The following is a 16,855-nucleotide window of genomic DNA, read 5'->3' on the forward strand; positions in this document are numbered from 1 at the left end:
CCGAGAGGCCATAGATCAACTGGGTCGTGAAGGCTAAATTTTCTTCTTGGGGTGGGGTGTACAGCACAATGGAAGGGTAATGGAGATGGGGGGGGGGGAGCGTGCACTGCTGCTAACCTGCAGTTCCTGTTCTGCCAATGAAGGACTTCAGTCCATGGGGCTGCTCTCACCAGTGAATGGTGAGTGTGCAAGTTCCCTGGGAAAATCCTGGAGGTTTTATACCTAGTGCTGTTGTAGGGGGCGAGTGGGCTGGAATGCCAGAACACAAGCTATTGTTACAGCTAATTAATCAGAGACCTGTAGCAATGCCGATGAAATGAACGTTGTAACTTCCTAGCAATGGGTTTGCAGCCTCCTCCAGCCTGCATGCCTTTTCCTCTTTGCTTGGACTACAGACACAGTCTGTGCCCTTGAGTGCTTCATGCTGTAATGACATACAGAGCTGGTGTGGATGTTCTACCCGGAGAGCTCTGTCTGGTTTTGGTTAGAGAGTGGCAAGTATTTGATGTAAATTCTTGGAACAGGAGCAGCATGTGTGAATTTTCTGCCCTTGCTACTTTTATATTTTGAATAGTTGAGTTTTGCTCATATTCCCCTGAACATACCTGAGTTTGTGACCAGGATTGCAAAGATTTCCGGCATTGGGGTCTGTTGATTTTTAATTGTTTTGTTTTATTGATGGCATTTTAACTGTGGCATGTAGCTTGAAAGGTGATTAACATTTGGCTTTCTGTAGGGACATTATAGTATACAGGATGGGAGTCAATAACATGCTTCCAGTGGATGTGGTGCATCGGAGAACTAAACTCAGGGTAATACTGAGCCAGTCTCTCTGGCGCGAAGACGAATTGAGTGGAAGAGGAAAGCCTTTCACTGTTCCTAATCTTTTTTTAAAAGTATCAACACAAATTATTTACAGGTAGCAATATCTGAATCTCTTTCATGCACTTCAAACCCATTCTCTGAGCTTATATAGCTTATCAAACATGAGCTCGTATATCCTTTGAGCCAAAGGTTCAAATCACATTTATTGTGACAATACGGGGGAACATACTTAGTCTTTTATTAACTGACTTATTCTAAAAATATGTCAAGTTGAGAATGGGTCCAAAAGCCATCGAGCAGGTGAGCTCAGTTTGGATTTGTTGGAAGACAAAGACCTGCAGGGTTGGTGAGATGAGAACGCAAGAGACTGTACACTTCCAGGAGGAAGCATTTTCCACAGCCCCACTTGGTGGCACAGTAGGAAGTGCATTGTAAAGAAGCACATCCGTGATATGTGTGCCCCCCGTTGCGTAAGAAATATGTTGAGAACAGTTTGCATGAGCAGAGGATGGGAAGGCAGGTTGGCATACGGTTATTTTAGGGATTGTTTCCTGTTAAAGGTTTGTTATGAAACTTGAATTAACCCTGCATGACTTGCCTCCGGCTCTGCCACATGAAGTGCAAAAATGGGTTAAAGTCCAGTATGTTTCAGTGGTAGATGGTGATTAGGAAGAAATGTTGAAACAGTCTGAGCAGTTCCTAGCCCCAAGAATCCCCCAAAGCAGCTGAGAAAGAAAGACATTAACTGCAGTTAAGAGAAGTTTGATTTAGTCAGCTCGTTTTGAGGGTGGCAGGAGAAATATTCGGGACTACGCAGACTGAAGAAGCTTCAGTCTTCTCAGTATTGTTTTTCTTTAGAGAACGCTCTTCCTAAAGGCACTCTCCCACTGTGGTGTCATTTGGGATCATTGAATACGACTTGTAGTATTCATGCAAAGGAGCTGTGTGCTTAGTTGTTAAATAAGCCCTTTTGGGGAATTGGGAGTTTGTTTCTAAAACTGCAGCGGTGTCCGCTGGTTAATGTAATCTCTGCCACTGTGGATCTAATTGTTCTTTCACCCTGAAGTACGTGAGGGTATGTTCAGGGAGGAGCTGTTTCCATCAATCACTTTCACCATTTTTACTTTTCTCCAAAACATTTCTAGAGTTTATTGGTTTTAGACTCTCATTAGTGACTGTTTAAAGGCCTGGCAGTGCTCTTCCTGGAGGTGCCTGTGTGTGATTTCTTGGGGAAATGGCCTTGTAAATGTTGGGTATTTGTTTAAAAGGCTTTGTGGGAATGAGGCTGCTGTTTCTAGTGATTTGGGGCCTGATCCTACAATGCCCATTGAAGTCAGTGGAAATCTTTGCATTGACATCAATGGCTTTGGATCAGGCCCATATTCTCCTCTTCAAACAGACTCATGGTGTATTTTGCAAACAGAAGCGTTTAGTTCTGAGAGAGGCTTGTGAATTTGGGCTTTGTTATTTTATGACTGATTTGATAGTATTTAAATCTTCACTATGGAAGCTTATGGTGCATAATTTGATCTTTTGAGTATTTCTGCGGTTTGCTCCTTTCTGCCCCCATCCCTGAACCCAATTTCATTTTCCATAGAGTTGAAAACTACTAATTCTAGAGACGAAGGCTGTGGAAAGCTGCGCACACTTCCCATTGCAGCCTCCAGAGACACCAGACTGTACATCTGACTAACACAACAACTTCCTGAGCCCTTCGTATTTACAGTCTGAGGTCTAAGCGCTTTCATGCAGTCCTCAACTTACAGTACTTGAATGGGCTCCAGCTCCAGACTTTCAAGTTGGGTAAATTAAATGCAGAGGGTTGGTGGGATTTGTTTTTTCTTCTCCCTGTTTGGCAGCTGTTATATTCTGCTTTTTTAAATGTTTCTGATCATAAACAAATCCTCCATATAGAGCAAGCTGTAAGAGCTACACTCTGCAGTGAGCCCAAATCTTTGGATTGTGGTTTTCGTACACTAAACCAGGCACTCCCTGTTATGACTGTCTATTTGTGTTCCGTTTACTCCTGTTACAAGTGATTATTTTAGCTTGAGGAAAATAATCGTGACTCTAGTGTCCCATGTACGCAGCGTACGAGTGTGAGCAGAAGCGAAGTCATGCTGAATAAAGGTGCATTGTGCCGACACTCTGGGCATGTGCCTCTCCCCCTTGCCCAGCTCTGAGAGAGTGGTAGGTAAATCTACAATTCAGTGGGAAGAATCATTCACTCCCTTTTTTGCACACTCATGCACAGGGGCGGCTCTAAATCTGAGTCTGGCATCCCCAACGCTCAGTGATTTTTTGAGAAATAGGATATTTTGGCAGTTTGGAATGAGATGAAATACTTACAGGGCCCATATGTTGCTTGTTTTAGGCAAAGGGTCAGTGAGGTTTTTGGAAAGTATTTAAATATTTGGGTTTATGTGATTGTCTGGAATGAAAGCCGTTCCCTAGATAATTCTCCACCTTCCAGTCTTTGTTTCTCACTGCAGCTCTTTCACCTGTGAGGTAGGTGTTGTAGCATTGCAATGCTCATGTGCAAGAAGAGTGAAGGGCTGTGAATAAATATCGTAGATGTGGGTTTTGGATACGGTGGAAATCTGCTTTCATGTTTTCTTCAAACTGTAACCTGAGATGCCTATCCTGAGAAGCGAGCACTTGCTTAAGGAATCCTTTGACTTCTAGCCACGCGGCATCGACACGTAACTCTTTCCCTGTCCATACGCTGGGCTTGAAACTATTATCTTGTGGGTGGGTTTTTAGCTTTGGTAGCCAAGTGCACAATGACAGTGTCCTGCATTGCGAATGAGGTGAGAACTTCTGGTAACAGTCATTGAATGTGGAAGATGATGCAGTTTTATTTGGCAGTATTTCTGTGTGGCTCTACAAATTTTGCATCACAGGTCCTTATGTGCATATAAAATAAATGATGGAAGTGCAAACGGCACCCCAAAGCACAGCACTGCTCCTCGTTAGTGTTACACAACATGGGTTTGGTTTACTAAACAGCATGAGTCAGAGCTCTGTGTCTTGACTGACTTCTATACCACGTTGCACCTGAGCTGATTGGAAGTTAAAGTCACCACTGTTTATACTGGTGTCCATTGTGATACTTTGGAGTGAATTCTGAAGCTTCCTTGGCTCTCTGGCATTTCCCCTCACAATCCTTTGTTACTTTTTATAAGTATTTGCTCCCTAACTTCAGGAGCAATTCATCACCTTTCTGCAGACAGTCATTAATAACTGTTGTTTGGAACTGTTGGGCATCCCTTGGCCTGTTTGTTGGAGTGCCTCTAAAATACGCATCCGAAAACTGGCCATAATATGTGCATTACACATACCTCTCTCTTGACGGGCTCTGGCGACTTCGCCTGTCACGTGCCATTTTTGTTGCTGCCGTTTGTTGAATTGTTCCATGAGTTTAATGAGTAAAAGAGCAACTGAAGTAGAGATTGGTTAAAGCAAACCAGCACTGAATTGTTGTTGTTGTTTGTTGTTTGATACCACCATGGATTGTTCTGGAATTGTCAATATTTAATTTTTTGAGAAAATGTTTTTCCAGAATATGTGTATTTTAGTGCCCATGTTAAATCAATCTGCTTTCATTTGCCAGTGTTCAAGAGAATTGTTTTGAAAGCCTGATTTCCAGTCTCAATGGAGTAGGCGTTCCTTACTCTCCAAAGTCCATTTTGTCACTTTATAATATGGAGGGGGACGACTTTTGGGAGTGTGTGGGGGGGTGTGGAGATGCTGAAGAAAAATAATTGGCATTCGTGTATGTTAATGTGAGTTGTTGTTCCTTAATAGGAGAGATTCCACTAACGTACTAATAATTACTGTTAATATCTTTCAGTGGAAACTTTCAGAGTAAACGAGCAATGGCTGAAACAGTATTTAATGGCATGCTGCTGGCACGATAAGAATGCAAATAAGCGTTATTAGCCTAATGATTTTGCTGTCGCCATGGCTGTGCAGCAACACTGTTGTGAATATGTCATGCAGCACTCGTGAATTGGGAAAGTGTGTCAAAACACAAGTTCAATTAGTTTGCTCTAATTGTGGCTCTAGAGAGTTAGTAACTATATCACTCCTCATTAAAAGAGATTTTCTTATATGGATTAATGTAACATACAAAGGAAAGTTTCAGAATTCCAGAGAGGAGCTGGCTTCTGCAAAGAGGGAGGACGTAGGCTGTACAGGCTCTGTAGCCCTGGCTGTGTGCCCTACACTGCGACCTGAGCCTGGGTGGGAGTGAGGAGCCCTGAGACGCTGGTGCAAAGAGCAGGTTTGAAAGCCTCTGAGATCTCTCTCCCCACACAGGGGGGAGAGAGACAGAACAAGGGCAATGAAGGGTCAGGAATCCCAGGCCCTTCCCTCGGGACACTGGTTCTGCTGGCTAAGCATGATTTGCACCCTGCTGAGCCCCTGGGTGTGTCTGCTCCCGGCACAGACTCCCGCCAGCTCCGTTCGGGCCAGCGTGCTAACCATACCAGGCTATGGCCAGGCCAGTGGCGTGGGCTAGCCACCCAGGTCCAAGGCCACCTGACTCCCTAGCTCCAAGCTCAGGTGGCTAGCCCAAGCTGCTGCTGCCCCGCGTGGGGAGTCACGCCTCCCAGCTGCAGTGTAGGTGTCTCTTACGGGCCCTGCCAGGAAGGGTGAGCCGAGAGCAGGCATAGTCTGACGCTTGCTACACAGCAGCCGCTGGTGCTGAGAGTGGCTGTCCCCGCACCTGTGTCCGAGAGCAGTGTTCCGAGCTCCTGTCGCGTTCGATAGGCCGGCCTGAGAGTGTCCAGCGGGCTCTGCGTCCTTGCCCTGAGCGAGAGTCGCAGCACTGGCTCCATTGGCAAGCCTGTGGCTGTGTTCTCCAGACCGGGCACCACTGCTGAGCACCAGCATTACCACAATCTGTCTCCCACCCACCGGTCCCCTGCCGGGACATCTCTGCTCCCGGCCTCAAGGGAGTGTGAAGCCAGGGTGGGGTCTTTCTGACTCATCCCTGGTGGCAACTGCTGCAAGAAACTCCTTCTCTTGCCCCCAGTGTTTATCCATTTATCTCTTGCTAGCACCTACTTGCCATGGCCTGGGCATCTGCCAAGAGTGGGCTCCCCACTCCCTTTGCCGAAGGGCATTTAACAATCATAGCAGCACAGACCCAATTGTGCATTACAAGGGAGCCCATGTCCTTAGTCAGGCTGTGCACAAAAGAAACTCTCAATATCTAAATAAAAGTCCAAGCCCTCTAGATTAACATGAATGGAGTTCAAGAAACCGCCTTCCGTCTGGCGTCTCCGAATAGGATCCACAGTATGTTAAGTGCCCACAGAGCTTTCCTCCTGTATTTCTGATAAAGGGATTATGCCCAATTCCTGTTCTGCTGTCTGAACGTGCTCTTCCTTCACAGGAGTGGGGTGCAAATTCTTCAGCTCACAGGTGAGCAGATGCTAATGGGTTAAAGTCTAATTGTTTAAATCTTCTAGGCTTTCCTCCCAGTTCTGTGATAATTTGATGAAGAACTTCACCCTAATTAAATATTCAAATGAGGAATAAGTGTCAATATGGCTTCCCATTGCCTGGAATGATGATTAATTGTATTCAAAACTCTAGTGGCCACTGTAATCTAAACCAAACCGTTGTTCTTGATTATTTCTGCAACACATTTGCCATGTTTTTGTTTTAAAATTTAAACTAGTAATTGATTTGCCATATGCCACAGAGCTGCACATGCTTTCGCGATACGTGTTTAGGAACTTGGGGAGTTTGTAATTGGGATTTTCTTGCTTTTTTCGATGGCAGTCTATTTTTTTTCCTTCTACAATGCAAAACGATTTGGCTTTCACAACCCATAAGGAAAATTCATTATGCAATCAAGTTAGTAGGTATATTGATCCTGGCCAAATGTTTGCATTAATTTAAAATAAATTAGACTGTGTTTCCCTTCTCCCCCCCCCCCCCCCCGCCACCCCATGTCACATTTTTTTAAATTAGAATTTAAAGTTCTGATCTTGCACTAGAAATGGCACCAGCTCCTGTCCTGTGGTCTGGAAACTCAATTTCCTCCTTGGAGAGGCCCTTAAATCCAATCCCTGCACCGTGTTTTATTCTAAATGATGAAATCCCATTTGGCTATCAGAAAGAATGGATGTTCACAAAAGAGCTGAGTGAAGAAGGGAGAGAGAATCCAAAAACATTTGTATTTATTTGAAAACCTCCTCCTATTTGACAGTGCCCATTATTCAGTATTATTAAATGAATACTCCACTAACATTTGAGGTGCCATCACTGCACATGGACATGTGAAAAGAAAGTTATGGGCTTGAATGCTCACCAAAAGCAAGTTTCAAATTGTAGGTTCAGTTTTAATATTCATAATTTATTCATCATAGGTGTGGCTGAGTGCTCTAGGTTCAGAGTTTAACTTTGATGTGTTTAAGATTAAGAATAAACTGGAGATGGTGCTGAGATACGAGCCAAGAGCTGGATATGTGCTTCTCTACTGCCATGCTCAAGTGTATGTGGGCTGAGTCTGTTTGAGTCAGAGCAATTCATTTTAATTACGCTGGTGGAATGTATACACCATCTTAGCATATGGCACTTATGAACCTGGTGCTTGGTGTGAATTGCCAGGAAATGGTGGTGATAGTCAGGTTCTTTGTTCATTGGGTACGTCCCAACCCAAAGATTGAATTAAATTCTTATCTGAAGGTTCTTAGGTATGTAGAAGGTTACGGTCTCAACAACTTCATAATTTGCTTTCACAATGGGTACTATGAATTATTCTGATAAACCCATCATTTTTAGCCCGGTTGGTTGCTAAGATATGCATGTCCTGACTCTGGAGCGTGGGCTGGCTCTGTCTTCTTTTGAGGTCTTTTTTGCTGAAGAGTAATCTCCCCATGGAGAAGATCCAGCATCTCTGTCGACAGACGTTGTTAATCTCTGGTGACTTCCATGCGCTCTGTACTCTGGATTTCATCAGGCTACAGTAAGCCTTTAAATTGTGTTGCTCAGAGATGTGCCCTTTGGAGTTCTGACTTATTTTCTCCCTGTGAATCTCCCATTGGGGTTACTGTGTATGCATGCGGAAGAAGAGAACAGACCCCCAACATAAGCAAGAGACATTCAGTTGTCCCTCACTGTTAATTGTCTGGGTGGCTCATCAGTAAATTCCTGGACAATTTCATTAAAATTTCATTAAAAACTCAAGGGAAAGTGCATAACGCATAGACGTGGTGTAACTGGGCTGGGGCTGCTACTGGCAAAAAGCCCCACATGGTCAGAGTTTTCAATAGAAAACTGTTGGCTAAATTTGAAAATGTTTTCACATGGCCTTTTTGGTTCTTTGTTTTAATGTTTACTTGGAAATAGGTTTGGAAGTACACATTAATTCAAAGCAATGTTATCCCAGAGGGTCACAACCATTATCGTTGTTTTTAAAGCTGTTTCTCTGGTTTGTAGGAGTGTGTCCTGTTTTTAAAGGTAGCTTTTTTCCAACAAATATCTAATAAATAAAAATTCCTTGGCCTGAAAAACAGGCCAGACATTCTCTGCTGGAGAGTACATGATGCATTTCCCCTCCCCCCCCCCCCCCCCCCCCCAAATATGGTATTTGTGATGGGGAAAGCACTACCTTGTTTTCTGGCAAATGGGCACTGCAAGGTATCTTCCCTTGTTTATGTAGCTTTTAAATGTATGAAATGGACAGCTGCTGCCTCTTCCCTTCATGCTAGACTAAGTCTTTGCTGTGAAGAGAGAAGCATCTTCATTACATGTGGCAACTGGGTCCAGAAGATTAATGATAACATTTAATAAAAATTCACACAGACCTAGAATCAGCAGTAGAAAATATAGATTTAAATTAAAAAGGAAAAGCTTGAATCTCCCATCAAAGCATATAAATCTATAGCTAGCAAATATCATCTCCTAATAAAATGGATTCTGTAACTGAAGGGCTTTGGATGAAGCTCTCTCTCTAGTTTAGTTTAGTGACCACATTAATTGAATCAAGTATGAAGACTGGTTTAGGGGACAAAATAAAATTTTCTTCTGCGTTCACTTAGACGTATCAGGTGGCAGGAGAAATTGTGACCTTCTCTTCCTATCCACCTGAAGTATAGTAAATTGGAGAGTTGGTCAGTTCGCCATTAATAGAGGCGGCCTGGATGGTAAATAGGATCCAGCACAGGATTATGAAGCAGATGTCATGGGGCCATGATTCCCTGCCTGGTTTCTTGAACAGGGAGTGCAAGGAGCATGGAACCTAAAAACTTACCCTCACTGGTTAGTGGCTGTCAGGTTGGAGGTTTAGGTTTTTTTCTCTGTTGCCAAACAGCTTGTGTGAATAATCACACCCCCAGACTCCAGATTTTGAAAATCAACTGCTTGCAAATGACCACAAGACAGAACTTGCATTTCTGGCCCTGGTACCTACTAGTACTGGGGCTCCCTGAGCATCACTTCCAGCTCCTAGCCTGTGGCAGACGGGGATTCTGGGAAGCTTGCCTGCATTCTCTAGCCCACTCTCTACACCATTCCCTACAGCATGTGCAATTTTCTTTTAATAGTTCATAAATGCTGAGCTATTGAAATGGCCCTGACTTCATTTCTGCAGGCTTGTTTTATTTACAGCATGTGCTGAAGTTAAGGCTTAATTAAAGTTTTTAACTAAGTGGGCGGGAGGGAGCCTCGTGTTGCTGCCCCTACCAGCCGCGGACTGTGTTGCTGGCGACCACGTGCAGCTCTGTGGAGCGTTTTCCTGGGGCAGGGTTTAGTTGGTCTCTCAAGGGCAGTATGGAGTGTGGGGCAGGAGGAAACCACCTCGTACATTTGGGTTCTGTTTGGAGCAATCAAGCCTGAGTTGCTGAGGGGAGGATGCAGTGGGCTGTCAAGTTCAAAAAACATCTGCCCAGGGATTGTATTTGTGGATGTAGCAAGGTCACAGGGCTTTATCTTACAGAGAAATCCAGACCCACAGTTGTAATAGACATCCACTGACTGCTTGAAAGATACACATTTAGCTCCTTCAATGCCTGCCTGCAGACTGTTAGTACTGCATCATGGGGACACTTCTATAAGTCAAGGGAATGCTCATGAAAAACTGACACCTGCCCCATACCGCTCCATGCTGCTCTCAGGGGCAAGTGGGTGGGTGGGTCACCAGCTCTGTCACTTTCCTGTGATTTGGGCCCACTCTGCCTTTTGCTCGCAGTTTACCACTTGAGCTCACAGGAATTATCATCAGGTTAAGGAATGGGGTGATAGCAGCATCTTCTCCTGCTCTGTAATAATGTCATCTCCATTCCCCCCTCTCTTCACCAGGCACATATCTCTGACGCTTCCCGCGAGCTTTCGAGGCAAAAGTAACAACTCCCGACTCGACTTTGAACACCAGCACTCAAATTTATACGCCATATCAGGTAAGCTAGTGTATGCAGTGATGACTCTCTCTTATACTATGCTCTGTCAGCTTAATCAGAAAGTATAACCAAATAGAGCAGTCCTGGCTGCATAAAAAGGAAAGAGGTGTGGGATCCATGCACTGGACTTCCAAGATTTCTGTCACTCAAGCATCAAAAACATGTGGGATGCGAATTAGTTCCAGAGGATGTTCAGGCACAACTGTTAGGAACAGTGAGTGCCATTGTTCACTGGAAACAGTGGAGCCCGGTGGGAGTATGGGTGCTAGGAGTGGGATTTCTAGGTAGTTTTTGTCAGTCTAACACCTCTACGTATCTTTCTTCCTCTCCCCTTTGTCCTGATCCTTAGCTTGCCTCCCCTTATTTACCTCATAAAACCCACAGCTTCTTTCCATGCTTACAGGACACTTCTTTCAGTGTGATAAGCCCGGTTTCCGCATAGACACTGCTCCGGTTTCTTCCCACCCCCACCCAAAAAACAAACAAACCCACCACATACATAGTGAAAATAAAATAACCGAACTCCTGCACACTCAGTGTGTCGTGTGCAGGCACGGCATAAATTTCCTCACCTCCTCTGGGATAAATCAAAAACTAGACACTCTTTGGTTTTAAGGGGGTTGTTACTTTTAGAACCTCTCTAGCTTTTTTTCCGGGTGGGGGGGCATACTCCTATTTCCCTCCATTATCTGCAAATTCCAGAGTGGCCTTAATCTCACTCTCTTCAGGAGCACTGGGGCCTTTCATGCTCTTTCCCCAGACGTCTTGGATACTGGAAGAGAGAGAGACACCAGAATCCCGTGCACGAACCACATATGTGATATGAGCACACGTTGACTCTTTATTCAGAAAATGGCACTATGTGCCATCTGGGGCAGGCCTACGCATACTAGAGCTGGTCAAAAGTCTCCAAATTTCAATGTGGAAAAAAAGTCAATGAATATTTTTCCTGATTTTTTTTTCCCCTCATACTAGCTCTAGTATGCATGTAAATGAAAGAACAACTAAATACATATGTAAATACCATGAGCAGGAACGAGACCGTGCATGTGTATAAATGAAAATAACCAGCCAGCGCAGAATATTTCGGTCCCTGCACATGATCCCGTGTCGGTACTGGGCCTAAAGCTCGGCCCATGCTGACACCTATGCAAACCCATTTCAGGAGGACTTTTGTCTACAGATTCTTTATTTCTGTGGTGATGGTTGGGCCAGAAAGAACACAAAAACAGCCATACTGGGTCAGACCATTGGTCCATCCAGCCCGGCATCCTGTCTTCTGACAGTGGCCAGTGCCAGATGGTTCAGAGGGAACAAACAGAGCAGGCAATCATTGAGTGATCCAGCCCCTGTCATCCAGTCCCAGCTTCTGGCAGTTGGAGGTTTAGGGACACCTAGAGCATGGGGTTGCATCTCTGACCATCTTGGCTAATAGCCATTGATGGACCTATCCTCCATGAACTTCTCTAATTCATTTTTGAGCCCCTTTATACCTTTGCCCTGGCAACCCATCATGACACTCAGATACAAGGCTGGAATTGCCTGGCTGCAGCTAGGAGGTTGTGAGGGGAGTTTTTATAAATATAAAATCTCACAGAGCCAGTTACTGTGGAGCCAAGAGCAGTGTAGTCTGGAAGCCATTTGTAGTCCACAGCAATAATAAATGTAGTGGTCCTACAAATTTCTGAATAATGTTACGTATTATGTGCCAAGATGGCATTCTTTATGTTAACTATCTACATACAAGGTGGGTGGGTGGGGGTGTGTGTGCACACGGGCGCGCACACAAAAAAAATCATATCCTGCACTAACTGCTACGGTTCAGAATAATATCAGACTTAAATGATTTTCTCAAGTGCTTTTCCCTAGACTAATTTCAGGCCTTTAAAACTGTTGTGGTAGCCTTGGTGAAAAGCTAATTAGCCTTAGTGTTCCCTTAGTTGTGTCACTTTCACAAAAGGAAGAAAATATCTGGCTTTAAAATTTATTGTGCCAAAATCTGGCCAGGAAATTGGCTGCCTCACTAGATTATGGTGGATTTACAGGTCTGATTGGGACCCCAGGAAAACCAGCCATGAATTCAGTGGGTGTAAGATAGAGTATATTGTGCTTGCGCATCGTAAGGGAGGAAAAGGTGGCAAACCTGTGCCATCCACAGGATCTTTCTGTTAATGGTGAGTGACACTTCTAACACAGGAACATGGCATTAATTCATGTACCATCATCAAACGGTTATTTAAAAGATAATCTCCTGCTAAAACTGCAGCTTCAGATTCCTGAATGTATGGAATATAACAATGGCATAATTCATGTCAGGACTGGTTTTTCTCATTACTCTTCTGCCCTAATAGATTTGGCTCTGTAAGGGAAAGCATGTTCTTGTGCTCACATCACACCGGTCTAGAGGGAGGAAGGGAAGGTCATGAGTTCTCACTTACTGACACCTCATGAGCCCAACAGGCGCCCGCAGGCAGAGAAGCAATATTTCTGCCTGAAAGCTGCTGGAGAGACCCCTTGGTCGTAGGAATTCCTGGGGACTGCTGCTTCCGGCAGCAGAACGAGCATGGAAAGATGACCTATTTTATACAGACCCTGAATATTTCACCAGATGTTTACAGGCAAAGTGCAAAACAAGCCTATAAAACCAGGCAAAGCAATAGGCTTCAGTGTTTGCACAAATTTCAATCAAAGTATGTAACTTTTTTTCCTGCCTGCCAGTCCTCCTCCAGGCCTATTGTAATACAAGCTGCGGTGCTTCTGTTTGTTGTAATGGCTGTTGCAGCTGTGAACGTTTCCACAGAAAAGGTCTAGTGATGTGAAACCTCCTGTGCGTTGACAGGCGTCTTGGTGTGCCGTCTGACCATTGCTGCCTGTTCGGCAGCCTTGATTAGGTGCTGTCTGTGACCATTCCCTCTGAGTGCTTCACATTACAAAGGCACGTTTAGCATCCGGACACAGTGGTAGCCATTCAAAAATGTCCTGTTCTGTCTATGTAATTTGCAGTCAGTCAGTTTTATCTACAGTACAGCGTTAGTCTCTTGCTACAGGGCTATGGTAACAGGAAACTTATGAATGTACACACCTGATTACTCTGCTGGGGTCTAGATTTGCACAGGTAGGATACTGATTGTGACATGCTGCGGGTCTTGTACTTGCTTCTTGCAGTTTAAGAGCTTGTGTCTAAGGAGAGACCGCAGTAGATACTGGCAGCGAAGCAGAATCCTTCAAAGGAGAATGGCTAGAACTGTTGGGTGGGAATCAAAATAGACTGAAAGTCAAGGCTGGCTGCTACTCTAGAAAGTGTCGGGGAGGGTGTTACGGAGCCTGGATGTTTTATTGGGCCAGGTCAGCGTTGGATTAGAAGGAAATACTGTGTCCCCGGCTGCTTATTGGGGGTTCTGCAAATGTAGCCCCCCGCTTCGGTGCTGTTTCCACATGCTGGTAGCTGCTGTATGCCAGGCTCTCCCTGGATCCCAGTTCTATTGAGGAGCAGAGCATTATGCTGCGGTATTTGAGAAGATCATACACCTTTCACTGGGAGTCTGAGTCCTCACCAGTCGCTAACTTTGTAGCATTCCCGACCTGCACACATGTGAGCCTGACTCCCTGTTTCTTTTCAGTTGGTTAAAGGTAATTCTGTTTACAGGTAGCTGCATTGTTCTTTCAAGCCTCTTAGGACTAGCAGAAATGTAGCTATCTGAACAATTTAGTGGGTCTAAATATTGCTTTGCTAAGCAGTCAGTGGGACAGTGGCAGATAGGCATCTGTGAAATCTGCTGCCTCTCTAACTACCTATTAGCTCCAAAATGCCCTCTGAAAGGGACAATAACCAGGCTTTTCCCTGAACCACAGAGCCAAGGAAATTCTGAATTAGCCACATTCTGTATTCTCCCAGTGCAGGGTTCTGTCATTAGCTTGTGATATTCCCAGACCTAAAACTTCATTCAGGATGATTATCAGTAAATGAAGGATTTAAAAAAGAAAAAAAACCACTTGCAAGAAAGTTGTAATGAGCAAAGACACCACCACTAAAAGCCAGGAAAGTCTGATTGCTTTCTGTCATAGTGTCATGGTTTTCCTTTAGCATAATCCCAGACTGATTTTACCTTTCTGTCCCTTGCAGCCCTGAGCGACACATTTGTGTTGATGATTTGTCATTTCCAGGCAGTCAGTTATTTAAAAATGCCTAGTTTATAAAGGGTTAGGGATTTACTAAGAACCTCCCAAGTGTGGCTTTGCCTGTTGCATCATGATTGTTACCTAAAATATATAACAATGGCTAGCAGAGTGGTAGAAGGGAGATGCAATGTCCTTCTTTAACAGGTTAAGCCAGTCTCTAACCACTAAAGCTTTCTTTGCAGAGTCTAGTGCTGGCCACTGTGGGAGACCATGTACTGGGCCAGATGGTCCTTGGGACTAATCCAGTCTGCAGTCTCTGTATTGCTATCCAATAATTGGACATTTGCACCTCTGAAAGCTTGCTTACTGCATCTTTCCTAATGAGCAGTTACTCAGGTGAAAGCCTGGAGCCGCAGTGTGGTACAGTGAGCCTTTGCTGCCTTGGCAGTTCCAGTTCGTGTGGCATTAGCAGCGACTCCGGAAAGTTGACTAGGAACTGCTGTGGGAAAGTCAGATTGCCTAGAGAGAAATCCTCCAGGAGGATGGAGCCAGGGTGGAGGCTCCCTGATTGGTTGGGCTGTACTTTTGTTTTCCAGCCCCCTGTAGATGCCAGCTTACATGGGACACTGCTGATTTCTGTAAGCTCCCATTAGCAGTGGTACAGAAGTGATAGGTGGCTAATGCGGCTGATGGAGAGGCACTGGCTTGCTGTCTGGCGCTCACTGAAATGGCTGTTGTTCTTATTGCACAATTCTGACATCCTAGGAAAGCAAAAGCAATTCCAAATAATTAATGATTTTTGAATATCTGCTTCCCTGCCATTGCAATTTTAATTTAGTCCTCATTTAAATAGCAGATGGGCAGTTAATCAATTTCATAATATGTATAATTATCTCCGTCACCCATATTAAAAATTTCAGCCAATTGGTATAGATTATTTTTTAAAGGAGGGTGGAAGGGAATCTGTGTATGTTACACCAAGGAGGGTAAAAAAGAGCACACGTAGTGCATATTCTGAACGTACAGAGCCAGGCCCTGCCCTCAGATGGTGTAAGTTGGCATGACAACATTGGACCTGGCCATTATCTCTGTAATAATTAAATGACTCCAGATCTGTAATTAAGGTGAAAATAGAGCTGAAAGTTGGTTGGTTGGTTGATCTTTGGACATTTTCACTCTCAGCAATTAAATGCTGGGTGACAGAAAAAAAAAAGATTCTTGATTGCAAGTTAGAGCAATAAATTAATCTTCAAGATTTGCTGTATATAGAAAAATACGACCCCAAATCTGTAATGCTGCTCGGGGTTTCCCTGCACAGAGCTCTGGTGCAGGATCAGGGCCTCTGTCTGGAATCACTTTATTCTTTTTCACACACAAGATGTTTTCTCCCCACCTTGTAACACCCCAGGACTGGAGCACCCATCTTTAGAGCCAGGATTATATATGACTGGATCTGCAAAGGGTCTCCTGTGCTGTTGGGAGCATGGCACCAAACAGTGGATTGAGTTTTATTATACGTTTTCAAATGACCACCCATTAGGACAGGGAATGCCTCATTCCAGACAGATCCATCGACAATGCTGCTCAGTATTTTACAACATAGTCCTTTTTCATAGCCTTCAATTTAATTAAGATGTTGTTGTGACTACATATTGCCTTCATTTCAGACCTCAGCATCCCTGAGCATATTGCTTTGGCTTATCAAAGCTACAAGGACAGAGAGAGAGAGCCCTCTCATGCAGCCACAGATAATAGCTTACAGGGAAAATTCCTGAATGAGGTGAAAAATTATTTATAATAATGGTGCTCAAATAAGTCACTTTAAGGGTATATAAATTTTTATGATAGTGTACAAACAGCCATAGCTCGCCTTGTCTCACCATCTATCCCTGCGAAGAATGAGAACAACATCTAGCATAAAGAAAAATATAATAAGAAAACTAAGAAATGAATGGGCAGGGCTGAAGGATTGATCGCCCTGCGTATTTGTATATCCTGATGTAAAAGGTGCTGCTGACAGGTGGCCAGGTTTTCTCTGTATAAAACCATGTGTGTGCTGTCAGGGCCGTGCAAGCAGCCTTGTTTCGATTGATGAATTGCCTGCTTTCTTGATTAAACCTTCCGTCACTTAAGAAACAAAGAGCCTGTGTTTGGATGGCAGAGTGGGACATGTCACAAAAATCTGTCTGCTTTACCTTTGTGCAGATGTTGGGCACAGACTGTAACATGTATTATTAAAATGAATGTGGCATTTACTGTGCATTATTTCTTTCCTGGGAGAAAGGACCTGTAAATTATATGCTAATAATAAGCTTTAACCCTTTCAGAAAGTAAGAGATTTAAGAGTGCAAATATTCCTGCAGTCCTCGCTAATTGGATGTGCTTTAATACCACTGTAGCTATCTCACTGAAGTTAATAAACAGGGTGTTTCAGGCCAATATGCTGATGCCCCTTGGGGTTCTTGCCTCCAATAAGTTTTCTGCTGTGTAAGTGCCAC

The 16,855-nt window shown here is 44.1% G+C and overlaps 1 protein-coding gene across 5 annotated transcripts in view; it reads left to right on the forward strand.

Moving 5' to 3' along the window:
• MVB12B (multivesicular body subunit 12B) overlaps nucleotides 1-16,855 on the forward strand; it is a 95,860-nt gene that overhangs the window by 36,711 nt on the left and 42,294 nt on the right. For all 5 annotated transcript variants that reach the window (XM_048822788.2, XM_048822789.2, XM_048822791.2 and 2 more), the window contains exon 7: nucleotides 10,141-10,238. In XM_048822788.2, the coding sequence (XP_048678745.1) occupies nucleotides 10,141-10,238 (98 nt within the window). The remainder of the gene's footprint in view (nucleotides 1-10,140; nucleotides 10,239-16,855) is intronic.

Source organism: Caretta caretta, chromosome 16 (assembly GCF_965140235.1).
Source record: "Caretta caretta isolate rCarCar2 chromosome 16, rCarCar1.hap1, whole genome shotgun sequence".
Lineage (NCBI taxonomy): Eukaryota > Metazoa > Chordata > Testudines > Cheloniidae > Caretta > Caretta caretta.